The sequence below is a fragment of the Microplitis demolitor genome, chromosome 2 (assembly GCF_026212275.2).
Source record: "Microplitis demolitor isolate Queensland-Clemson2020A chromosome 2, iyMicDemo2.1a, whole genome shotgun sequence".
In the NCBI taxonomy this organism is placed as follows: domain Eukaryota; kingdom Metazoa; phylum Arthropoda; class Insecta; order Hymenoptera; family Braconidae; genus Microplitis; species Microplitis demolitor.
The window spans coordinates 19,337,966-19,365,138 of record NC_068546.1 but is presented as its reverse complement, the minus strand read 5'-3'; the positions used below and the strand labels follow the sequence as shown (position 1 = coordinate 19,365,138).

Here is a 27,173-nt window from a genome sequence, read left to right as displayed (position 1 = left end):
CATCACGAAATCCTTTTTTCCCCGACTCCGATATAAATGTCAAACTATAAAAAGACCTAACATCAATATGTATTAGTACTTAACACCATGAATTTATACTCCGTTTTCAATATTTTAATTTTTTTCATGAATGAAATTTACTCACAAGGGATTAAATAAATAAAATATCATCCACTCCATGTTCACTCCAGATTCATTTCACGTTTACTCCGAAAATTTTTTACATGTACCTAAAAAAAAATTTATCTTTGATCAAAAAAATATTTTGAGTCAAACGTTTTCGGGAACCAACTCAAGATGTTTTTGAGCCAAAAAAATTGAGGTTTTCAAAAATATTTTCTTGAATCAACAATATCTACTTTCAGTCGAGAATTTTTTTTGTATACATATAAATTCATATATATTTTTGTAATGTCTTATATAAACGAGATTTTGTATACTGAAAGTTCATTAACGCTCACAGATTTATTATTAAACCCACACGAAAAAATCGGTCTGTCGGTTGACCCTGCGAGCCAGCCCCGAAACCCCGCATATTTCGAGCTCCTTGAGCTCAGAAAATTGTTGTAGATACATTTTCTCTTCAAGCTCGAAAATACTTTTGTATGCCTTTATTTTCGAGAAAAAAACATTTTTTACGATTTTTTCTCAAACGATATCTCCCGAACAAATCAACCGATAAAGACGGTTGAGGTAGCAATCGACGCGATTTATTGAGTTCTACAACTGATCAGATTTTGAATTTGATTTATTGAGTCGTTTTTGAAAAATTTCAAGAATACTAAAAAAATTTTTTTTTTTTAATTCTTTCGACAACGGTTTCTCTTGAACGAATTAACCGATTTTGATGTTTGAGGTGGCATTCGACGCGGCTTATGAAGCTTCAGAGCCCAATTGATTTTGGAATCAAGCCATCGAGAACATAAAAAGTTATCCAAAAAAAACATTTTTGAAAAAAGTTTATTTTTGGAATATCTCTGAACGAGCCCTGCCGATCAAACTCAATTTTTTTCAGCTTTTAGATGTTGACAAGCCGCGTCGAATGACTCCTTGAAAATCAAAATCGGTTCATCCGTTCAAAAGTTACAGATATTTACATACATACATACATACATGCATACACTCGGACATCATCGTGAAATTAGTCAGAATGGCTTCCTAGAACCTCAAAACGTCAAGATCTCCTAGAAATTCGATTTTCGAAAATCGGACTGAAACCGATAACTTCCCGAATTTTTGAAAATTTGCAATTTTCGTGGCGGGAAGTTAAAAATATATATTCTGGTATATATGCCGGCAAAATATCATACACGATAATACTAAAGATATAAAAAAAATATAAAAATATATTTATATTTATATTCCTAAAATTTGAATTTTATTTTAATAATTTAATATTCTTTTTTATATATGAATATATATTTTTTTAAATTTAAATGATAATTAAGTCAGTAGAAGAATTTTTTATCTACACATCAGTGTTCAGATATCGATCGCTGTGTCAAGAGTTGTCGATTTACAACTCAAGATAAGTAAAAAAGACTTTAAGACTTATCTCTAGTGTTTAATTCTTACTTAATTCACTTGAAAAAAGTCTAAATTTAACTTTCTTATCACAAATTTTTACCACAAAATGTTTCCATATAGTTTTTTTTTTTTTTTTTTTTAAACCGTTTTAACAGTATGTGTTACACGTATTTATTTCGTCATTTGAAGTATTTTTATCTTAAAAAAAAACTTTTTTTTATTTTGAAATTTTCGGTAAATAAAAGTATTTACAAAAGTAATAAATAAATATGTGATTTAAAAATAGATTTCGTTGAAAAAAATTTTTTTTTTTTTTAATGACCTGATCCTTAAATAAATTTGAGTACAAAAAAAACTATAAATAGATTTATTATAAATAAGAAAAATTAAAAAAATATAAAAGACATTTAAGTGTAAGAGCAAAATGATATAAACAGAGCACTAGATGGTAACATACTCATTGCTCTGTTTGTAACTCGTTTTACTGTTCTCACTCGTTGTTGCAAAGTGCCGTAATATTCTCTTGCTGTGGCTATTTTTGTCTCTAAGAGTAAAAGAAGAGCAAAGTAGAGTAAAAAAGAGAAGAGAAGAGAAGAGACTAGTGTATACACATATTGTGTAGTGTATGGATACTCTTATTCTCTCCTCTTTGACGTTCTGTTCTGTTTCTCCAAGTTAAATAAACCTCTACTCTGGTATCGTATGGTATCGAGAATGGAACGAATAGAAGTAACATAACTAACCGAGAAACTAAGAAGTAAATCTAAAGTCTATGACCGTCTGTTTCTTATAACCAGTACAAGATGACCAAGATCAAGAATCGAGACCTAAGATTTTTTTTTAAAAGATTTACTTCTTTATATCCATGGTACCGTTCAACGATTCTAGTCTCTTATACTTCATTAGGGACCCAACCATCACATTGTTCGTTCTTTACCATAATGCTAGTCTTGGTCCCCTCCCTTTGATCTCAGTGTACTGGAATAATCAACAGTCCCAGATGACACAGTTTTTTTTTTAAACTTTTCTTTACTCATTCTACGGCTTTGAATTCTTTTTTTTGTATACTTGCACCATAAAAATTTTTGAGTGAACGCAGATGATGGTTTATTTATTTAATCCCTTGGAACTAAATTCGGTCCAAAGAAAATTTATTTTAAAATTTAAATCCTCCTTTAGAGAGAAATATAATTCAAATCACTCTGAAATCTAATAATTTTTGATTTTTTTTTAAATGATGCATTCAAAAAGAAAATATTTTGAAAAATTGCACTTATAGTTTTTTTGATTTTCTACATGTGCATTTTTTTAGATTTTTTTTTGTAATTGATTTGTTGAAAAAAAAAATTTGAAATTTCACAAATGGTCGGCTAACTTTAGGATCATGAGAATTTTTGAGTAAAAATTACCCATAAAATTTGGTACTGGACAATTAGACAGTCACGAAATTTTCAGTATGTAGTTTTTCACAAGACGAACTCAACTTTTTTTTACGGAGATATGAAATACATTGAGTTCTCGCCTTGGTTTAGACTTAACTGGCTTACTTAGTCACGATTTAATACGAAAAAGTCAAGATCAAGTCGAAATTGACTTGGTTTTAACTTAGTCGACTTAAAATATAAGGCGAAAAAGTCCAAACTAAGGAGAAATAGTTTTTATATATTAAGGCGAAAGTGAGGCGAATGACTATCGTGCTCGAAGTAAAGACGAATAAGTTCAAACTAAGACCAAAAAATATAAATAAGTTGAAATAAGTTCAAACTAAGATGAAAAAGTCGGAAAAGTCAAAATCTTATCGGAAAATGGTCGGCAAATCGATAACTTTAAAAGAAAATAAGGCGAAGCGAGCCTGAATTAAGTTTCATTTTTGACCTGGGTGGTATCGAATAGCATACTTTACAAAATGCATGGAAAAGTTTTTTACTCAAAACTTCTCTGCAGGTAAAAAAAAATACTTCCTATTTTCATCCACAAAAATATTTGTTCAAATTCAAGTTTTTGATGATATTTAAAATTTTTTTTCCTCGCCTCCGGGCGGAAAGCGTCAACTTTCGTCCCGCTGTGCAGAACGAAGTTCCGTTGCTGTTTTCCGCCTTCGTCATCGAGAAAAATAGTATACACTTCTCGGAAGTAAATAAGAAAGCCTCAGATCACATGTTTTTTGACCTCGGCTTCGCCTCGGTCAACAATTACGTGTGATCTGAGACATTTCTTACTTTACTTCCCTAGGTATGTAATATACTAATTTTATTTGTTTATTTAAAAAAAAAAAAAATTTTTTTGCCTGCTATTTTATGGTACTGAAGGTAGCCGACGTCTAATAATTTTTTTAGAAGCAATAAATTATGAAAAAAAAAAAAATTTTCAAAAAATTCCACTTATAGCATTTTAAATTTTCTACGTGCGCATTTTTTTTTTTTTTGTAATTAATTTGTTAAAAAAAAAAAAAAATCCGAAAATCATTGATTTTGTTTGTCATTTTCAAATCATATCAAATTTTTAACTGAGCCATAAAATTTTGACTTTTATAAAATAAAAAATCAAATTGAAAATTTTTCAAATTCTTACTGATTATTTCTACAATTTTTTTTATTATGTCAATAAAATATTTATTATTTTTAAAAAATAATCGATCAAAGGGAAATTGACAGTAAAAAAATTTTTAACATTCACTTGTAGTTTGTTTAGAGAGTTTACCTCGAGAGAACAATTTATCGACACATTGATCCTTAATCAAGGACAACAGTCAAGTTCTCCTTGGAGCCATGGTGATAGTATTTTTTTTCCATTTTATTATTTTTTATCGTTAAATTAATTTAATAATTACAGTATTAGAAAAAAAAACTAGCATTCCCTTATTAAATAATTAAAAACATAATTATATTTTTTATAGGTTTTTAGGTCAAATGCTATTTATAAAAATTTTTATTATTATCAAATTATATACTAGTATTTAAGTTCAATTTTCATAGGTTTAAATAAATTATATAATTATAGTTATAATATAAAAAATATTGTTAAGTAAATATATGTATATGTATATGTACATTTATTATTTATATTTTTTTTAGTCTCAACTCTGTAATACGGATAATTTAAGTTTGGGCGTGATCAACAGCAGCACCCACAGCTATTTACTGCGTACTTAGGAAGGCGTACCGCTTGTTACTTATTACTCAACCACCGTTACTACAGCTTCGTGCCACTAATGATTTCTCTTGACTCAATAAGCACAAGATTGCACTTTAAAAGACTAGATATCATGTGACGATGATGATCATCATTATCTTCATTATCGTCATCATCATCATCGAAATTATAACAATAAAAAATTTATAATATTTGTGTAGAGAAAAAGGTTTGTGTTAAAAATGTTATCATTGATATTTAACATTTTCGTGTGTTAATTTAACATACTGCTCTTGTGTTGTTTGGTCAGTTCATTTTTAACACAAAAAAAGTTAATTGAAACAAAAGTAACACTTACTCAGTGTTACACAAAAAAGTAGTTTTTGGCGCAAAAACTTTTTACTTGCCTTAAGAAATTTGTTTTATTATGAATTGAAAACGAAATTTTTCTTGCGCCAAGAAATCTTTTCTAGTCTTAGGGGGACGACTATTGTAAAATTTTGAAAAAATCAATTTTTGCATACTTTAATAGTCTATGGCTTCAAAAATAACATGCTAAAATTTAAAGTCTATATTTCGAATAGTTTTTTTGAGTCACAGCCATCTGAAGAGCAGCCGCTTCTTGGTTCTCAAAAATACATTTTTCAAAATTGCTGCAGTTATAACTCGAAGACAAATCATGCGATCGATTTTATTCGAATTGCAGCTTCTTTTATAAATCTTTCTACGTACCATGAACCTCCAGTTTTCCGATCGAATCAAAAATGTAATTTTGCCAGACCAATAGTCATCAAATTTTCGCGCGAAATTTGAAATTTTTTTTAAAAACTCCGCCATTTTGTTAAATTTAAATTTTTTTCTTAGCCCGAGGGTCATGCTACGGAAAATACCTTCTAGTTTAATAAACTTTTTGGTTTTTTGATTTCATGCACTGTAAAGGTCGCTATCGCTGCAGTAGGGGGACTTTTTTTTTGGATCCTAGTGAGATTGTGAATTACTCGCTGAATTTTGAATTTTTTGGTCCAAAAATTTTATCTTGCATTCATTATATATCCACAAATATACCCTCAAAACATTAAAACATTCCATGCAATAGTTTTCTTTAAAAAAATTCCCAAAAGCCATCTTTTTTGTAGGCGTTCACACTAGTGATCCCCCTAGTTTCAAATTTCAAATTTTAACACTTTTAAAACGTAATTTTAACGCCGAGCGCATGTTAATTCATTAAAGTAACAAAAAGGATGTGTTAAATTTACCGTAGTCATTGGTTGATTTTATATAGGGTAGAGGTTTCGTTTTTGGCCACTTCTGGGCCAGTTTTGGAAACTTTCATAATTAAAAAAAAATAATTTGTAAAATATTTTATTTCATAATTAAGCTTTCCCATGTGTTCAAAGATACTTTTATTACACTTTTACAATAAAAATTTAATTGTATACTTCTTTATTAATTAAAATAAAGTATTAAATGTCCAAAAATGAAGCGGTGGCCACTAATGCTACTTCTACTCTACATAACTTTTTATAAATATCAAAATAACACAAATGAAAATGTTAAATTAACACTTTAAGTGTATTGCAGATAACATTTTCACGTGTTAAAGTTTTAGAATTGGTACCACAGAGTATTAATATCTTTTTGTGTTAATTTTTTTTACACAAATGAATAACAGTAAACATAAAAATTTGTGAAAAATGTTGATTTAACACGCAGTTTTTTTGTTAAATGTTAAAAAATTTTATTTACTGTGTAATTATAACAATAAAATTTTTTAACTGAAAAATAAATTCTGTAATATGAGTAAAAGTGGATTTTATTAAATTACCGCATCAAATTTACCCGGTCAACGGAAAAGACGAAACCCTAAAGTCTACACAAAAGATACTATTTCTCAAATAAAAATATTTTCTGTAACATTAAATTAAAAATATCTATTACGTAATTTTATCATTAAAACTATATATGTATTTTCAATTTGTAATTGCGGTAAGTTTTTAATTACCCTTAATCAATTGTCATTATTATTATTATTGTTAATTTTTATAAAGTAGTAATACTTTTAAAGTTAATTGATTTTCGAGCATCTAAATTACAGGCTAGAGTTATTAATATAGAAAATTTATCGATAATAAATATTGAAGGCTATTTCATTATTACCAATCATTTATTTTTATTACTCATAATTTTGATTATTTTAACTTTTAAAAAATAAAGTGATAAAATACTTAAATGACATTTTTTAGTAATTACTCTTCATTAGTAACAAAGTCATTTTTTTTTTTTTTATTTTAAAATAAATTTAAATGGTAGAAAAAAAAAATGACAAATGATTAAAATTTTTTAGTGAAGAAAAAAAATGCCGCGTAAATTTTATAAATTTTTAAAACAAGACCGAAGTATCAGAGTAATCCAAACTATTTTCTAATGAGACAATAATTAATGTATTTTTATAATTACTGAGCTAAGAAAAATTCAAGTAATTTTAAAAATGTATTTCTATAAAAAATAATAATTAACAACCATATAATGATAATCTATGTCTTAATGCATATAAATAATCTCCATGTACGTTTATATATAAATATATATAATTTTTTTTTTTAAAAGTAAATCCGTGTCACGTGTTTATACTGACCGCAACTCATTCGTTTAATGAACATGCAAATAGCCCTTTGCTCAGTCTCATCCATCTCTTTCACTCTTTCTCCTTTCTCTTAATATTATTTCTCTCTTTCTCCATCTCACTCAATGACCACGTGCAGCCTCTTTATAAAACATTGCAACAGAAAATATATACACATCTTTCTTGCTTTTGCCCCCGATAAATAAATTCAGCTGCACATAGATTAATTTATCAAAGATATACTTTAACTACATTAGTATAACCAAGTAAAATAATATTTTCATAATAAACATATACATATACACACATATATATATATATATATATATATATATATATATATATATATATATATATATATATATATATATATACATATAAATAAACAATATATATTATTAACATATTTATTTTATTGTTATAATTATCAAATCATAACTAATAATACTTATGAGTCATTGATACATACATATATATATACATATACATATGTTAAAACTACGCAATTTATATTTTTTTACTTAAAACTATAAGCAAATAAAATTAAAATCTACTTAATTATGAAGTAGAATTGCAAAAAAAATTATTTCAAAAAATTGCACGTATAGTTTTTTTGATTTTCTACATGTGCATTTTTTTTTTTTTTTTTTTTTAAATTAAATTGTTAGAAAAAAATTCGAATATTGTTAATTGTCTGCTAACTTAAGGAAGGAGTGTGAATGTAGCAAACATCAGACTAATTTAAAATTATAATTAAATGGAGTAAATAATTTAAAAAAAATATTTATAAAAAATGCACTTAGTAATTTTTTAATTTTTTACATGCGCATTTTTAAAAAGTTTCATTTTATTAATTATTTACTCTATTTATTAATAATTTCATTAAAAGAAATCATTACGATACTAATGTTAGCCGCCGTCTAATAATTTTTGAATTTTTTGAAACTGATAAATTATTAAAAAAAATGTGTGAATGTAGTCGACAATTGGAAATTTGAAAATATTTGGAATAACTAAATAAAATGTAATTAGAATAAAAATTAAAAAATGCATATTTAAATATTTGAAAAATCAAAGCGCGCTCTTTTTTAAATTTCTTCATTTTAATTAATTAATTTATTTAAAATTTCTAAATTACCTGTTATATTCGCATTCATAAAGAAATATTTTGAAAATTTCACCTATAGTTTTTTTAATTTTTTACAAGTGTATTTGTTTCGTTGAAAAAAAAACTCCGAAAATTATAATTGTCTACTTCAGGATATTTAAATGAAAATGAAGTTAGCTGACGTCTAATAATTTTTGAATTTCTATCAAAGTAATAAATTACAAAAGAATGAGTCTGAATGTAGCAGACATCAAATTCAAAATTATAAATAGTATGGTAAATAATAAAAAAGAAAATATTTATGAAAAATGCACTCATTAATTTCAAAATTTTTCAAATGCGCATTTTTCAATAATTTTATTTTATTAATTATTTACTCTGTTTGTTAATAATTATGATACTGAAGTTAGCTAACGTCTAACAATTTTAAGTTTTTTTACAAATGACAAAAAAAATATTTTAAAAAACTGCACCTATAGTTTTTTAATTTTTCTACGTGCATTGTATTATTTTTTTTTTAGTAATTCACTTGTTGAAAAAAAAATCTGAAAATTTCTGATTGTCAACTTCAGAATAATTAATAATTTAAAATCTGTCTGATGTCTACTACATTCACACTCATTAAAAAAATTACACCTACAGTTTTTATGATCCTGAAGTTACCAGACAATTAAAAATTTTTCGATATTTTTTTCAACGAGTAAATTACAAAAAAATAAAAACTAAAAAAATGCACATGTAGAAAATTCACAAAACTACAGGTGCAATTTTTTCAAATATTTTTTTTGTAAGTTATTATAAAAAAAAAATCAAAAACTTCTAGACGTCGGTTAACTTCACTATCATTAGTTTTTATAATACTGAAGTTAGCCGACGTCTAATAGTTTTTGAATTTTTTTTTAAGCAGCAAATCATAAAAAAAAAATATTTGAAAAAATCGCACTTATAGTTTTTAAAATTTTCTACACATGCATTTTTTTAGTTTTTATTTTTTTGTAATTCGTTTGTTGAAAAAAAAAATTCAAAAATGTTTAATTGTCTGTCAACTTCTGAACCATTAGTTTTTTGATTATCTACTTCTCCATATTTTCAGATTTTTTTTTTCAAATCATTAAAAAAAAAAAAATTATTAATTGTCTACTAATTTCAAGACATTAATCACCAGCTACTTAATAAATGACAACCACTTAATAAATAAAATAAATTCAAAGATAAATTTACCTGTGACATGTGGCCGCGTCCAGCATGGTAATCCAATCCACAAATCGGAATGATGTTTAGCACATCATTATATATATTATTTATAAATTTAAATAAATACAAATATAAATATATATAAACTAAAAACTTTTCTTTAAACTTTAGTACACTTTTGTTCCTTTGACCTCAACACTTTTATCCCGCACTCTAAAAACTGTCAACTGTCAATAGAACCGATAAGATTTCTTCCGCATAACTGATGTAAGTTTTATTTATATTTTTATATATCACCGCATATTATAAACTCATGCACTAAACTTCATATATTATTTTTCGTATCACTCAATTAATAAAAAAAAACATATATATATATACATATACATACATACATATATATATAGCGCAGAGAAACGCTTGAAATCGCGCGATCGACGACGCACTTTACTCCTTATTTATTTTTTATTATCTCATATATCTTTCTTTATATTTATCTCTCTCTTTTTTTTTGCCTTTCCCCAGCACTAAACTTGTAGCCACTTCCGCGCCAATTCGTCAAAACAACTTCCCTTTCTTTACTATTACTATATTTTTTAAATTATCAGTGAAAAAAAAATTTATATTTAAAAAAAAAAAAAATTTACTTGGTAATTAAAAAAAATATTTATATATATTTTTTATATATATATATAAATTTAATGTGTGGTAATGTTTAAATATATATGAATTTTTTTTAAATGTATACGGATTTTTTAAACACGACGACAATTAATATTTACGTTTTACTGACTGTGCGATTGCGGGGACCGCGACGATACTGAGACAGCACATGATTTTTAGGATCTTTAGTGCAACAGATCGTCGTTTAGGGCGCAGCACTACTGTGCGACGACACACACCACTGATACGTGGTGTGCTCGGTAACGATCGTAAGAACTCGGTACACTTCGATTTTTTACTCGGGAAATTTCGCCGCAAGTTTTAAATACTCGGTTATTATCGTGTATCTTCGGTTTGAATCGGCGCAATAGATCAGAGATCGAATGACTGAAGTACTTGACGCGGTATTGTTCAAATCTATGTATTACATTTTTTTATCGCGAACAAGAGATTAAGGTCGACAAAAATTATTACTATTGTCTGAATAAATTTTAAATAAGTCGTAAAAAAAAAAAAGTTTGAGGGTAATTTATTTGTTTAAAAAAAATAATTTAATTATAAGGATATAATTAGAGTTTAAATTAACGTTCATTAATTTTTAAAAAAATATTTTTTACTTGACTGAAAATAATTCGCGGTTTTGATTTTTTATGATTTAAAAAATGGCAGACAATTAACGATATTCGAATTTTTTTTTCTACTAATTAATTACAAAAAAAAAAATCTAAAAATATGCACATGTAGAAAATTTAAAAAACCATAAGTGCAATTTTTTCAAATATTATTTTTTTCGTAATTTATGGCTTCGAAATAAATCAAAAATTAGTAGACGCCCAAATTCAGTATCATGATTTTTTTAGCCGACTAATAAATTTTGGATTTTTTTCGAAGCCATAAATTACAATAAAAAAAATATTTGAAAAAATTGCACCTATGGTTTTTTAAATTTTCTACATGTGGATTTTTTTTTTTTTTTTTTTTTTGAAATAGATTTCCTAGAAAAAAATCCGAAAATTCTTAATTGTTAATTTTAGGATTTTGGGCGCGTAATTTATAAATTTTGAATTTTTTTTGTAATTGCAAAAATTAAGTGCAATAAAAAATTTTAATTTAATTATCGAACAATCAATTAAATTTTAATATTTCTTTTTGTTATTTGAAATATTAATAAAATTTATTTGATAAATAAAATAATAATCATAAATTCAATGTTAATAATATAATTTATAACATTAGATTATAAATGCATGTAGATAATAGGCAATATAATTTTTCTGTGAAAGATAAATTATATAAATAAATATATAAAAAAAAAAAAAAAAAAAAAAAGAGATGGTAAATTTTTCTCCTGTTTACCCGAAACAGATATCGTTGCTGCACATGCACAGTAGAGTGAACACTGTATGATATACTCTTATGACTTGTACAGTATAAATATACATATATATATATATACTATATATACTGATAAGACCTGTTGCATATTTTTATCCCCGCAAATCCATTTTATTCTTCCACTCTGTCATTTAATTTAAATTTTCCTGTAAAAATTTTTTTTCTCATTTATTATAAAAAAAATTTATTTGAAATTTTCGTAAGAGATTATAGTTTTTGATTAAGAAGTTACAGAAATATTTTTAAATTTGATTTCAGTGATAAGTTAAAAATATAATTAATGAATTTAAAAATTTCCATTACGTGTTTGTCTAAAAATAGAATTTTTTTTTTTTTAGTTATTAAGTAAATTACTGTTTTTGATTACTACAGAAATACTTTCACTGATTATAGAGATAGATTAAAAATTATATCTTTGTCTATTGAGATAAAAGTTAAAAAAAAAAAAAAAAAAAAAGAAAAAAATAAATAAAATTGAAATACAATTGAATATAAAGAAATGTAAATACTTAACGTTAAATATCAGGCTTTACTTTTTATCTTATCTATTCGACCAGTGTAAATAAACGAGTCTCGTCATATGCAATAGACGAATAGAAAATTTCAAAATAAGGTATTTCAGTATATATTAATTTTAATAAAATGAATATGAATTTTAATAATAAATATTTGAGTTTTTAAAATATTCAAATTTATATGAAATATAATGTATCTAATTATAGTCACTAGTTTATAAGAGAACTCACAAATCCAAAGATTTCTTTATATAAAAGCAATTAATCGTATACATGAGTACTAAGCAAAGAAAATATAAACGAGCATTTATGTTACAGGTGTAAAGCAAGAGATATTTAATCTGAGACAAAGCTCTCTACAGTTCTCTATATCGAATAAATATTTCTCTTATATTTTAAATTATTTCACAATATTTATTTTATTTATTATTGTCTTCAATTTTTACTAGAACTTTTTTTTTTTTTTTTTTTTTTAAATTAAACTTAAAAAAAAAATTTGAAAACTGTAATGTCGCACCTTGCATTGCAAAAATTCAAGTAAAAAACAAAAAAAAAAAAACGTAATAACTAGTTCTTAAAATTTTATATCAACAATATTTTTGGAAATAATGAACTTATTTTGACGATCCAAAACGAATTCAACGCAGTTTTTTAATCTCTAACATTACCAAAAAATTTTGAAACATTTGATAAATAATATTCTAAGTTATTTGGGAAATATGAAGTAAATCGTTGTTTTTTATCACCAGTATCATGGAAAATAACGAACTTTTGACGTTCAATATGACATATGATGCAGTTTTTTAAGCTACTAACGTTCTAAAAAAAATTTGGACCAATGAGTTCAACGATTTTGATTTAATTCGCAAAAGACCCTTTTATTGAATTCTTTGAATAACGGTTTCTCTTGAAGGAACCAACCGATTTTGATGGTTGAGGTGGTATTTGACGCGACTTATAAAGTTTTAGAGCTGGATAGATTTTGTAATTAATCCATCGGTTACATTACAAGCTATACGAAAAAAAAAATTTTTGAAAAAATTTTATTTTTGGAATAACTCGAAACGCATTGTTTCGATAGAGTACAATTTTTCTCAGCAGCTTAGAATTAATAATCTGCGTCGAATGCCATCTTGAAGATCTAAATCGGTTCATTCGTTCAAAACTTACAGCATATTTATATACTTTCGTTTGTACGTACACACATACATATACTCGTGTCAAAAAAGTTCTGCATGTGGAACTTCTAAACATAATAGATTCGAACTTCAAATGGAACTTTTTTGGATCGTTAGTAATTTTGATGGTAAAAAAAAGTTTTTAAGAGTAAATTTAGAGTCAAAAAAGGATCTCTTTGGTATTTTTTTGGAATTTTTTATGGACATTCCAAAAAAGTTCTAGAATCACCACTTTTAACTTTTTTGTAGACTGAACAAGACGTTTCAAAAACATTCCAAAATCACTACTTTTGCATCTTTTGTAAAATAAAGACGTTATAAAAACATGCCAAAATAGTTCCAAAATCACTACTTTTGAAATTTTTGTAGAACTAAAAAAGACATCCATGAAAAATTTCAAAAAAGTTCCAAGAACGTCCTTTTTTGACTCTAAACTTGCCCATAAAAAACTTCTTTTCTTTAACATTGAAATTACTAACGTTCCAAAAAAGTTCCATTTGAAGTTTTAATCTGTCTCATGTTCAGAAGTTCCACATGCGGAACTTTTTTGGACTCTTTTTGGAACAAGGATTTCAAAAGGTCGATTTCTGTTGAAAACTCACTTTTTGAAAATCGGACCCAAATCAATGCATTCCTTTTTTTGAATTTTAAATTTTATTAGCGGGAAATTCAAAAAAATTTCTTAATCGATATTTCATTTAATTGACATTTAAAAAAAAAAATAATAATTGGAAAATTTCGATTATGAAAATCTATAATTAAATAAAAATAATAATTACACGTGATTAATATATTGTAAGAAAATAAAATAAAGGTACATTGACCTAGACATGAATCGATCAATTACAATTCCGATAAGATTAATTAATAATTACAATAAAAAAAAAAATTAATAATAACAATAATAAACAAGACTTTAGTATGTGTGTATTTGAACATCCGGTTGCGGCGCCGCAACCTGACAACAAATAAACCTGATATACATACAGCGTCTCAACACTTTAAAACATATCTATATATCTTCGCACATAAATATATATGTAAGTATGTATGTATTTAAATATGTAGTTGTCTTTTAGCCTCACACAAGAAAAGCCGGTGACTGACTAGGCGTTTATCCATACGCTGTAGTGGTTTATACGATAATCGCGGCTGACGTCAAATATCAAATGATTTCGCAGCGTGAATCGGGCTGCCCCGTGAATTATCCCCGAGCTAGATTGAATGATGGGAGTGAAGCTAAGTTGGCCGACAACCACTTCAACATAAATAAGACGGCACTCACTCGTGAGCGGTCCTTTTTTCTCCTCTCGTTGTCAGACATCACCACACTGTGTAATATATATTTATGTATATATGAGCCAGAGCTCAACATCACTACCAACAAATCATAAACCACCGTCACATTGGATATGGAGAGAAGTCAGAGACATTGCTATCATCATTTGCTACACCATGTACATTAACTTCAAGGGGAATAGACTTGTAGAGATTAAAGAAGTATACAAAATTGATTTCTTCCTTTTTTATTATTTATTATTGTTATTATTAATAATTAATTGCTTATTTTTGTATGGGTAAATTTTAATTCGCATTTTGTCCCCTTGTTAATAAAATGGAAAATAAAAATAAATATATAAATAAAAATTACTTCCGGGTGATAATTGAACTACAAGACTAATCATCAACGAGATTCCATCCGGAGTTATATGTATCCTAGTTACATGCTAGTTATATTATCAATTTAATACTTGTCTGTTTTTTTATTGATCAACTAATTGGAGTAAGAAGAAAAGAAAAATATTTTAAGAAAAAAAATTAAACGGCAAATGATATGATATCAGTGTTTTATGTATTGGATAAATACTAAGCACTGAAAGACAATTTCATTAACGTCAGCTGGTAACCAGAGTCCGAAGTCTTCCATAAAATGTGGGTATTGCTCAATATAATTTTATTACTCTATATATATGTATATATATGTATGAGAAAAGACATACAAGACATAAAATTTTATCTGTCCATGTGTCACTCCCATCGGCCGACTGTATACAAAGTACAGAATTACAAACGATTCTTGATAGGCGCGTAATTGCTCTCTTGTGCCGGTAACAATTACGACGAATCATTGATCTTACTTGCAGAATTACAACTTGACATGTTCTCGCTGTAAAAATAACATTATAATAGACTTATAACTATATAATTTATGTTTTTAAATAAGACACAATAATTAATTACAATGATTTTTTTTAATTCTATTTGTTTTATTTACTATAATTCATAGGAATGTAATTAAATGGTAACAATAAATTCTTTCGTTGCAAGTATTAAAAAAAAATTTCAATAAATTTTGAGGGGGGCCACTAGTGTGAAATTTTGAAAAAATAAATTTTTTTTTTTTACATATTTCAATAGTCTATGGCTTCAAAAATAACATATTAAAATTTAAAGTCTATATCTCGAATAGTTTTTTTGAGTCACAGCCATCTGAAGAGCAGCTGCTTATTGGTTCTCAAAAATACATTTTTCAAAATTGCTGCAGCTATAACTCGAAGACAAATCAAGCGATCGATTTTATTCGAATTGCAGCTTCTTTTATAAATCTTTCTACGTACCATGAACCTCCAGTTTTCCGATCGAATCAAAAATGTAATTTTGCCAGACCAAAAATCATCAAATTTTCGCGCGAAATTTGAAATTTTTTTTTTTAAACTCCGCCATTTTGTTAAATTTAAATTTTTTTCTTAGCCCGAGGGTCATGCTACGTAAAATACCTTCTAGTTTAATAAACTTTTTGGTTTTTTGATTTCATACACTGTAAAAGTCGCTATCACTGCAGCAATGGAGACCTTTTTTTTGGAGCCTTGGGAGATTGTGAATAACTCGCTGAATTTTGAATTTTTTGGTCCAAAAATTTTATCTTGCATTCATTATATATCCACAAATATACCCTTCAAACATTAAAACATTCCATGCAGTAGTTTTCTTTAAAAAAATTCCCAAAAATCTTTTTTTCAGATGATCACACCAGTTTCCCCTTTAATAATAAAATTAAACTATAATTAAATTTTATTAAGTATATAATTTTACAAATAATAAATTCTCAGACTGTTCTTTACCAAAAAATTTTATTATTGATAATTATTGATCACTGTAAGTACTTTTTTTTTAGAATAATTATTAAGTATATATTTATTTTATATTTTATAATCTTAGTTATTTTATTATTTAACTTAAGTGTTTATTGACTAGACAACACTTGATTAATAAACCCGGAAAAAAATCATTTAGATCTTCATTGATCTAAATCACTTTTTTTCTGAGAATATTTAATTTACTCAATTAAATATATGACTATATACAGCCCACGCTCGTTATTAGCGATTATCGAGGGTTGTAGGGGGAAAAATTCTCAGAAAAGTCTGAGATTTGGGCTTCCCCTCATCTTAGTTCTCGGTGTGAGTTCCACATGCGTTCGTTATGTGTATAAATCGTTGAATGTCGCTCGTTATAAGCAACGACTGAAATTGTATCAAAAATTCAAAAAATAAGTGATTAATTTTGAACAAAAAATTGTTATTTTAAAAAATTTCGTTTAACAAAATATGAGTGATACTTATAATGAACGTCGAGATTTGAAATTTGAGCGACCGAAAGAGCGGGGAGTTTCAAAGAAAAATATCAAGAAGTGCGACAGGGACAGTTGCTTTTAATGGGTTTACTTATAACGAGTTTGGGCTGTATATATAGAATATAAATAATGAGTAAAAAGAATAAAAAGCACGAGCCTTCTTGATTGTCTAAGCTAACAATTAAGGTGTTTTAAAATCACCTTTTAATACTTATAAACTTGGCTCACACAACAAAGTTTTGGCAGTGACTTTATTTCTATTTAAGGCTGGGCCGCACTAACTAAATTTTTGAATTTGATTTTTCCTTCAACTTATTAATCAATTGTTATTACAGCAATTTTCGTAACTTTCGAAGAAATGTATAAGACATTTTTGTAAGATTTTCATTATTCGAGTGACGTTTTCAAGACGTAATTGAAAAATAAAAAAGTTGGAAAATCTAAATGTGCACAACTCACTTGCTAATTCAAAAAGTGATCAATAGATAGCTTTCTTATGTGCAAAAACACATTTAAAAATAAATCACTGGACAGGCGTGGGTTCGAATTCTAGTGAAAGCCAAAAGAATTTTTCAGACACAAGGTGTCAGATTTTTCGGGCCTAATATTCATTCAATCACCGACCTTTGAATTTGATTTGGTTTCAAAATTAAAAATTGAATTTGAATTTGAATTTGACTGTTGGCCGGATATGGGACTACCCAAGGCCTAGTAATATATACCTTTAAAAAAATAATAATCATAACAATAATGATATTAAAAATGACAGTAAAATTTTTTCATGAATTGTCAAGTTCAATTTTTTAATAATTATAATTAATCCAAAAGAATTTTGATCGTAATTTTCAAAATGGTTCTTCTATTTAGGAATTCAAGTGTAAAAAAAGAAATCAATCGCTTGTATATTTTTGCAGTTAACGTTTTTACAAATATCCGTACATACTGATAACGGACATCACAAATTTTTTCAAAATTTTTTTTTCCAATCATTATTTTTAAAAAAAATGACTCAAAATTATGTTGATTTTATTAATTAATAAATTATCTCTCAAATCGTTCTAATTGAGAATATTTGAATAAGTGAAAATAAAACATGATTTTTACATGAGTAAATCATTTAGGACCGAGAATTGGCTTCGCAATAAAGTTGTGCAATTCAAAAATTCGGTTATTATTGCCCACCCTAGAGACCTAATTAATTTGACAAATTTCGTTTGTTTTCAATAATAAATTTTTTAAATCAAAGTTTAGACAGCTAACTATCTACAAATAATTAAACTATCAATTAATTGATGGTTAAAATGTTACAAATTAAAATTTAAGTAAATTTCTATAAAAAAAATTCCGGCGGTTTTTTTTTAAAATTCAAACAAACAACAATCGAATGTCATTCAACAAATGTCGCAGATCTAATTAGTGGCGTAGCATCACATCCATCCATTTCTTCATTAGATTGTGCACTTCTTTTTTGTGAATTTAAAATCATTGAACTGTGTTTGGGACTACTGGGAGCCGAGCGGCAATTACTGTCTAATAAAATGCGATTATTGCCAAAATACAATGCCCTTTTGAAATACTGTTCATCATTACTACTAATAGAAATATTATTATTTTTCTTTTGATCCTCTGAATCACATAATTTTTCGACACACGGACAAGAATTACTTGAAGATCTCGAACTTTCCATGCAGTTTGATCGAATCGAACAAAGTCCTTTACCTTTGCAAGGACTACTGTCAACAATACACTCCAACTCATTGGTATTGATCGGTAATTTATTATTCAACTGATCAGAACTTGCGAATCTAAGACGCTTTGGTGATTCACTTGAACATCTTAAGAAAGTTGTTCGGGTTAATGATTTATTTTTCAATGAACTTTTTGGTACCAAAAGATCATGAATTATCTTGTTTTTTCCTCCAATGCCATTTTTACGTTCCAATCTGTCACTCGTACGTTCTGCACGTTGGATTGGATCTTCACCTATTAACCAGTAGGTCAAACGCTCTCCTTTTCCTTTCATTGAAATTATGCCGCGTTCGATTAAATTGAAACCTCCTAATTTATCTAGTAATTTTTTAGTCTCTTGACTACAATGAATTTTTAAAGCTATTGAAATAATAAATTTTTTTTTAATTTTCAATTTATTTTTAAAACGTACGCGGAAAAAAATTACGGTAACGATTTTTAGTTCGAGTATGAAATATCAACCCATAGGGTTATGGTAATAATTACTTGGAATTATGGGATATATGAAACTAATTTCTGGAAAAGTTGCGATAGTCGTGGAAACAATTTTTTTTATTGTGGTTTTAGTTTCTATATCGCATGGTAATTAAATTGTGGTAATAATTACCATATAATACATAGGAATAGTTTTTATAGTCACATATAGCAATAATTCCTATGGTGCATATGCTAATAAATTCTATACATTATGGTAATTATTTCCATGATGTATGTAAAAAATCTCCATGATATTATGGTAATGGTTACTGTAATAGTATGGTAATGATTACTATGGTGGTATAGTAACTATTACCATAATATTATCATAGTGATTCGAATAATAGAAGGAACTTCTAAAGGTAATGGTAATAGTTACTATAACTATCATAGTAATCGTAACCGTACTATTATGGTAACCATTACCACAATATTATGGGGACTTTTTACATACATTATGGGAATGGTTATCATAATGTATGTAAGGATTTATTTCCACAATAAATGGTAATTATTACCATAATATATGGTAATTATTACCATAACATATAGTAATTATTACCATGATATGTGGTAATTATTACTATAATATTATATTAACTGTTATCATAAGGTTATGGTAACTTTTATTATAAATTATGGGAATCATTACCATAGAAGTATGGTGATAACTTCTGTGATAGTATAGTAATCATTACCATACTATTGTCATCCTGTTTCTCATAGTATGAGGAATTTCTAAATGATATAGTAATTACTATATTACTGTTAATAGTTACGATAATTGTGTGGTAATTATTACTACTATGGCATAGTAATTATAACCATAGCGGTATGGTAACAATTACTGTGATAGTATAGTAACCATTACCATAATATTATATCATATTTCCCATAATATGAGGAATTTCTATATGGTATAGTAATAGTTACTATAGTTGCATGGTAACTATTACTATAATGTCATGGTAATTATTACCATAATATTATGATAAATTTTACCATAAATTATGAAAGTAATTGCCATATTATATGCTAACGCTTACCATAATAGTATGATAATAGTTACCATAGCAGTATGTGAACGATTACCATAATAACATAGGAATTATTACCATAATTTTATAAGAACTATTCCGATGTCGTATAAGAGTGATACCTTATGGTAATGGTTACCGTAATTTGTATGAGTGCCATTCCTATAATCGATATTTGAAAAAAATCTGTTACCATATAATATGAAAACCATTTACATCGTATTTTGTAATTGTTACCGTAAATTTCTCTCCGTGTAAAATAATGGAATAATTGACTGTAACTTACCAGTACCAGTTGATTCCATACGACTGGCAGTATTAACGGTATCACCAAAAAGACAATACCGTGGCATTTTTAAACCCACAACGCCGGCACAAACTGGTCCAGAATGGATCCCTATTCGCAGTTGAAGTTTTTCTAATGGTCGATGACGAATACTGAATTGTTTTATTGCATCTAAAAGACATAATGACATACTGGCTATTTCTCCAGCGTGCTGGATACCATTTCTAATGGGTAGTCCGCTGACCTATAAATATTATATTTTATAATTTACTTACTAAAATATATATATATATATATATATATATATATATATATATATATGTCGTAGTTTGTTATCTAATATTATATTTATTTAATTATGTTACATTTTTAGAAAAATCTGAGCCAAAATAAATTACTAAATAATTTTACGAGCTTATAAATAATGAAATTTTATTTAAAAATATATTTCCTGTCTTGATAATTTTTTAAATAAAAAAATTTTTAAATAAAGTTGCTCATTTGTCAAAAATTAAAAAAGTCAAAAAGTTAGAGTTGTGCAAATCGGGTTCGATCGATTTGAATCAAATAATTCGAACTTTTGAATAATTCGAAATAATCCGAGTTTTTGAACTGTTGGTAACTTTTCTCGATTTAGATCGAGAAAATTCTGATCAGCTTTCAAATATTAGCTTTTTATTTAATAGTCATTAAAAAAAAAAAATTACAAATTATTCGAAAGTTCGAATTGTTCGAATCGATTCGACACGAATAATAAATAAGTTTGAACTATTTGCACACTCCTACAAAAAATTTATGAAATCTTCCCAAGAAACCAGAGTTTTAGCTCAGAAATTTAAATTAATCTTTTGACATCTCGATGACGTACAGTATTTATAATAAAATCCTATTCAACTTTTTAGCGCTCTCGCTTGCAAAACAACACATAAATTTGACACAAAATTAAAGCTGCTATTATATATCAAATTTGTATGTACTTTTACGTGTTGGAGAGCGAAAAATTAAAATAGAGTTTTTTATGTGTACTAGACGTCATCGAGATGTCAAATTTTTCATTTAAATTTTAGAGTTAAAATCCCGGGTCGAAATATTTGGTCTGATTTTAGTCTAACTGCACTGCATTTGGACTAATTGGTTTGTATTTGAACTAGTTGATCTGTTTTTGATCTTTTATAAAAATTTTAGTTGTTTTTGATCTGTTTTAAAAAACAATTGCGATACAGAAGGACAAAACAAGATTAATTCTGGAACTTGGAAAAATTTTGGTTCTGGAATTGTGCGAGGACAAAACTGGATTAAATCGTGGACTTATAATAATTTTATTTGTGTCTAGAAAAAATTTATAAAAAGTATTCTAAGATCTAGAATGAATTTTTTTTTGTTTACTATTTACTTAGTGTCTTTTGTTTAAAAATGTCGGTAGTTAATGATTATCTGACAGCTATATTTTTTAGTTGTCTTGATAGAATATTAATAATATTTAACGAAAATAGTAAAATTGCCGTTAAAATCCCAACAAAAATTTCTTCAATTCACTGAATAAAGTCGAAAAATATTCTGACATTGAAAACCGTATCAAAATATTTCTCTGTGACATTGTAATACGAAATAGCAACAGCACGTTTTAAATATCAAGAAAATTTGAATAATCCTCTACATCTAGATGTTTCCGAATCACTTTCCATGAGCAGTAAGTTTAATTGAGCTTTATTCATTCTTGTTATTTTTAATAAATTATGTAGTAATTAATTTTGTCCATAAATGGAAATATTAATTTTTTTTTTAATTATTTTTTGAATTCAAATTTATTGCTTTTATATAACGCTTTTAATGAAGCAAAGAATTGAAAAAAAATTTTGTCACGTAATTTTTTTATTTTAAATTAAGATTACTCAGTGTCGCATAATCTTTGAGTTTCTTAGAATAATTCATTTTTTAATGGCAAGGTTTTTCACCAATTATTCTTTAAATTAAGATTCTCTTTCATTTTGAATATAAACTTATAATAATAAATTTCTGTATTCATAAAAATATCTGACAGATTATGATAAGGAACTGAATGAGTTGGAGGTAGAAGAAGCCAGAGGAAAATAGTTGATTTTTCTCAGAATGTATGTTCAAAGAAAGTCTCAGTTACTAGGATGCACTGTCAGAAGAAAAGAAGGAGGATGAATTAAAATTTTTTTTAAGTAATGTCTATATGTTAATTGAGGCTAATTTATTTATTAAATAAATATTATTTTATATCAATGTGTAAAAAAATATCAAACTTTCATTAATTTTTTGTTTTTATTATTTATCATTATAATTATAAAAAAAATTTTTAATCTGTTTTTGATCGAATATAGATCAAAATCAGACTAAAAATAATAAACAGAAAAAGTCGGATTTTGATCTAGATAAGAATAGAAACAGACTAAAAATTATTGAAAATAAGTCTGAAAATAGTCTAAATAAGGAATAGTAAAGGCAAAATTAGATTAATATTCACATATTAATTAAATGTAAATAAAAAATAAAATTGAATGAAAATAACTTAAAATTTTTAGTTGATTAAAAACAGATCAAATTTTTCGACCCGGGATGTTGATCATCTCGAGTGTTCTCATCGAAATCAATTTCTGTTTCTTTAATTTTTGATCTCAGGTATACGTAAAATATCTGCTCTAATTTGACTGTTGGTTGAGCTCAAGATTAATAAAAAAATCTTTCTTATAATTTTGAATATCAGTTAGGATTTTTAAAAACATAATAATTAAAATCTAGAAATAAATAAACAAAAGTAAATACAGACCACCATGTAAGCATCACCGATAGTCTCAACTTTATAAACATCATAATTTTCAATCGTGGAATCAAAACATGTATAAAGATCATTAAGAAAATCAACAACTTGTAATGGAGTACTTTCAGCAGACATGGCTGTGAAACCAACTATATCGCTAAAATAAATAGTTACACAATCAAATCCTTCAGCTTCGACTTTATGGCCGCGTTTTAATTGTTCAGCAACATAACGCGGTAACATTTCATACAATAGCGCATCGGTTTTTTTCTTTTCTTCAGTCAATTGATCTGTCCGCTCATCAACAAGAGCTTCTAAATTATTCGCATATTTTTCCATCATTGCCATCATGTTGTCAAAAATATTTGGCTTCATTCCTTTTCTCAATGGCCGTAATTTGTTACGTATTATTTTAAAATCAGGACGACTCTCGGGATCTTCCGCCCAGCATTCGATCAAGCAGTCGCGTACGAAGTCAAAGCAATTCTCTAGTTGATCGACTGAGGGTCGAAAGGGTGGCAAACTCATTTCTCTTACTATTATTCGTTTTAAAATTTCGGGCGCCGTCAATTCTGTGATACCAAAGGGTCCATGGCGACCATGAAGTTCATAGAGGACAATTGCAAATGAATATACATCTGCTTTTTGATAATCGCGAACTGTAGGCTCTTCTATTACTGTTGACCTCAATAATTCTGGTGCTCTATACAATAATCCTATTGTAAATATTCTAGATATTAATTTGTTATTATTATTGTTTATTATTTAATTGATAGTATAAATTATTACCTTGATATTTTTTCATAACATCTTCAGGATCACACTCGGCATCTTTTTTAAATTCTCTTAGACCAAAATCTGCAAGTTTGACTACCCAACGTGAATCAACAAGACAATTTGATGTACTTAAATTACCGTGATATTTAAGAACAGAGTCATGAAGATATACCATGCCCTGGAAAATAAACAAATTTACAATATATACGAATTTTCAAAATAAAGAAGTTAAATTTTTTAATTTTAATTTTCAATACATCGACTTTGATAAATTTTATTTTTTTTATTTAAATTTAAATCAACCGTAAATTTTATTTTAGAAATTGAAAATAAAAATTTTTTCATGATATACGGAAAGAAAATTATAGGAAGTATTCTTATATATTATGGGAATGGTTCCCATAATAGTATAGGAATTGTACCCATATTATTATAGGAATGGTCCCTAAATATTATAGGAACCATCCCTATACCATTGTGGGAACTATTCCCATAATATTATAGGAACAGTTCCTATACCATTATGGGAACCATTCCTATAATATTATAGCAATGGTTTCGATAATTTATAGGAATGGTTCCCATAATATTATAAGAATAGTTCCCATAATATTATGGGAACGGTTTCTATAATATTATTGGAATGGTTCCCATAATGGTATAGGAACTGTTCCTATACTATTATGGGAATAGTTCCCAGAATGGTATAGGGATGGTTCCTATAATATATAGGAACAATTCCTATAATAGTATGAGTACAATTCCTACAATAGTATGGGTACGATTCCTATACCATTATGAGAACCATTCCCATAAAACATAGGAATGCTTCCCATAATTTTCTTTCCGTGTAGAAGTAATTTTTACACTTTTCTTTGAATTAATATCTTTATGATAGTATAGGAACCATTTCCATAATATTATAGGAACCCTTCCTATAATTTATAGGAATGGTTCCTATACTATTACAGAATCCGTTCCTATAATTTATAGGAATGGTTCCTATACTATTATAGGAACCATTCCTATAATATTATGGGAATCGTTCCCATACTATTATAGAAACCATTCCTATAATAATATAGGAATGGTTCTTATATTATTATAGGAACCATTCCTATAATTTATAGGAATCGTACCCATAATGGTATGGGTATCATTCCCATAATTATAGGAACTATTCTTATAACTATGAGGAATATTCCTATAATTATAGGAACTGCTCCCCTAATTTATGGTCGTCATTCCTAGACTGGTATAGGATCAAATTTCATAAAATTATGGGAACCATTCCCATAATTTTCAAAATCTAGTTGAAAAACAGAGATCTTAATTATATTTACGTTTCATTTAATAATAATTTTAATTATCATTCTTATATTTAAATTTTAATTACTAGTGTTAATTATATTGATAAAGATCGCTGTTTTGAAAAAAGATTTTGATTAGCAAACAAAAACCTGTCAAACATAACTGCTTCCGATAAAGAAATTTTTTTAGAACTCGATTGGTACACTGTAATATTAAATATTGATTTCGAACAAATTCCATTTTCATGCAAAATAATATTCATACTATTTATTTTCGATTCAAATATATTTCTTCATTATATATTTTCAAGACCTTATAATTTCAAAAACTAAACATTTCGAAGTTTTTTTAATGTGAATTTTTTTTTTATTCTATGAAATTGTATTTTAAGGTATTATTTTTTTCGAATTTATTTTGTATTACAAAAATTTGTATTTTTAAAATTTTACTTCAAATTTATTCTATTTTGATACAATATCTTATTCAAACATTTTTTTCGGTACTTTCTATTCTTTTCAAATCAGTAACTCCGATGCATTCTCCTGTTGAATTTTTTCTCATTTCAAATTGTTTTTACTTTTTAATTTGTAGTTTCACAGAAATTACGTATAGCATATATTTCACTTGGGGACGTCTCTGGCTCCCAACTATATTTCTTCAGAAAGCGTAAATACAAAATACTCAACGCCATTATTAAATTGAAACTCATACGTCTTCACTATAAATTCTTTGAAACTGTTTAGAATAATAATTTTTTAAACTTTTATTGTACCATTAATTTTCGAACCAACAAAAATTACATACTCATATAATTGATTAGCCCTGATGTACCGATGACGAATAGTAATGATATCTCGCAAATGCATTATTATAAATAATTCTTGACAGCATTCGATTTACAAAATGTCAAATCGATAAATAAACATAACCAACAGAATTAAAAAATTTATCTTAAACAAATGACAATCGAATAGAATAAATTTAGTTACAATAAAAATTCATTATTTCTAAGTCAAAAAAATATAAGTTCCGGATAAGTAATCACCAACATATCATATACTAAAATCTTCTCCGAAACACGCTGCGTCTTACGATATACCCGAGAAAAAATGTTTATATATAATAATATATAATTATATATAACTATATATGATCGTATATAATTATATATAATCTTGTATATATATATATATATATATATACCCATATAGAATTATATATAAACATATATGATTATATATTATCATATATAATACAATATTTTAACGGAGAGTGTCATATGTAGCTCCATATATAATTATATATGATTATATATAATACTATTCCGAGAAAATTTTCTTATACATAATCATATATAATCTTATATATACCCATATATAATTGTATACAATCATTAGGGTGTTAAAAAAAAAAAAAAAAAAAGAATTTTTTTTTCATGGTATTCAAAAATTGAAAGGACCCAGTTTTTTAATTGGTTGAATTTCATCTAATTTTGTGAAATTATTTGATGTTTCCCAAAATTTTATATAAGTTCTTTTAAATTTCACATCACAACAAAAAATTAAAAAATTTGAAGAAACAATAAAATTTTATATAATTATCATCGAGTCCGACAAATATTGTTTTTATAAAATTTCATATAAGTTCATGGAGTTTTTTTAAATTTTGTAAAAATCCATCACGAAAACTTATGAACTCTGTCTTTACCGGCATTTCACTCTAAATACATCAATTAAGCGCATGGCTTGAACTCTCGTGATGTAGACCAGTGATCAACGTTCA

General features: G+C 26.6%; 2 protein-coding genes across 6 annotated transcripts in view; both read right to left on the bottom strand.

The window, feature by feature from the left end:
* Window positions 1-10,427, bottom strand: part of LOC103568452 (receptor-type guanylate cyclase Gyc76C) — a 62,554-nt gene extending 52,127 nt beyond the window's left edge. The window contains exon 1 of the mRNA XM_008545311.3: window positions 9,612-10,427. The gene's annotated coding sequence lies outside the window, so the exon portion shown is untranslated. The remainder of the gene's footprint in view (window positions 1-9,611) is intronic.
* Window positions 10,428-15,664: 5,237 nt separating this feature from the next.
* The window catches only part of LOC103568453 (guanylate cyclase 32E), a 36,678-nt gene continuing 25,169 nt past the window's right edge, over window positions 15,665-27,173 (bottom strand). For all 5 annotated transcript variants that reach the window (XM_014444551.2, XM_014444552.2, XM_014444549.2 and 2 more), the window contains 4 exons: window positions 24,093-24,258; window positions 23,313-24,019; window positions 20,519-20,762; window positions 15,665-19,078 (listed from right to left, as the gene is read on the bottom strand). In XM_014444551.2, the coding sequence (XP_014300037.1) occupies window positions 18,357-19,078; window positions 20,519-20,762; window positions 23,313-24,019; window positions 24,093-24,258 (1,839 nt within the window). In that variant the 3' untranslated portion in view covers window positions 15,665-18,356. The remainder of the gene's footprint in view (window positions 19,079-20,518; window positions 20,763-23,312; window positions 24,020-24,092; window positions 24,259-27,173) is intronic.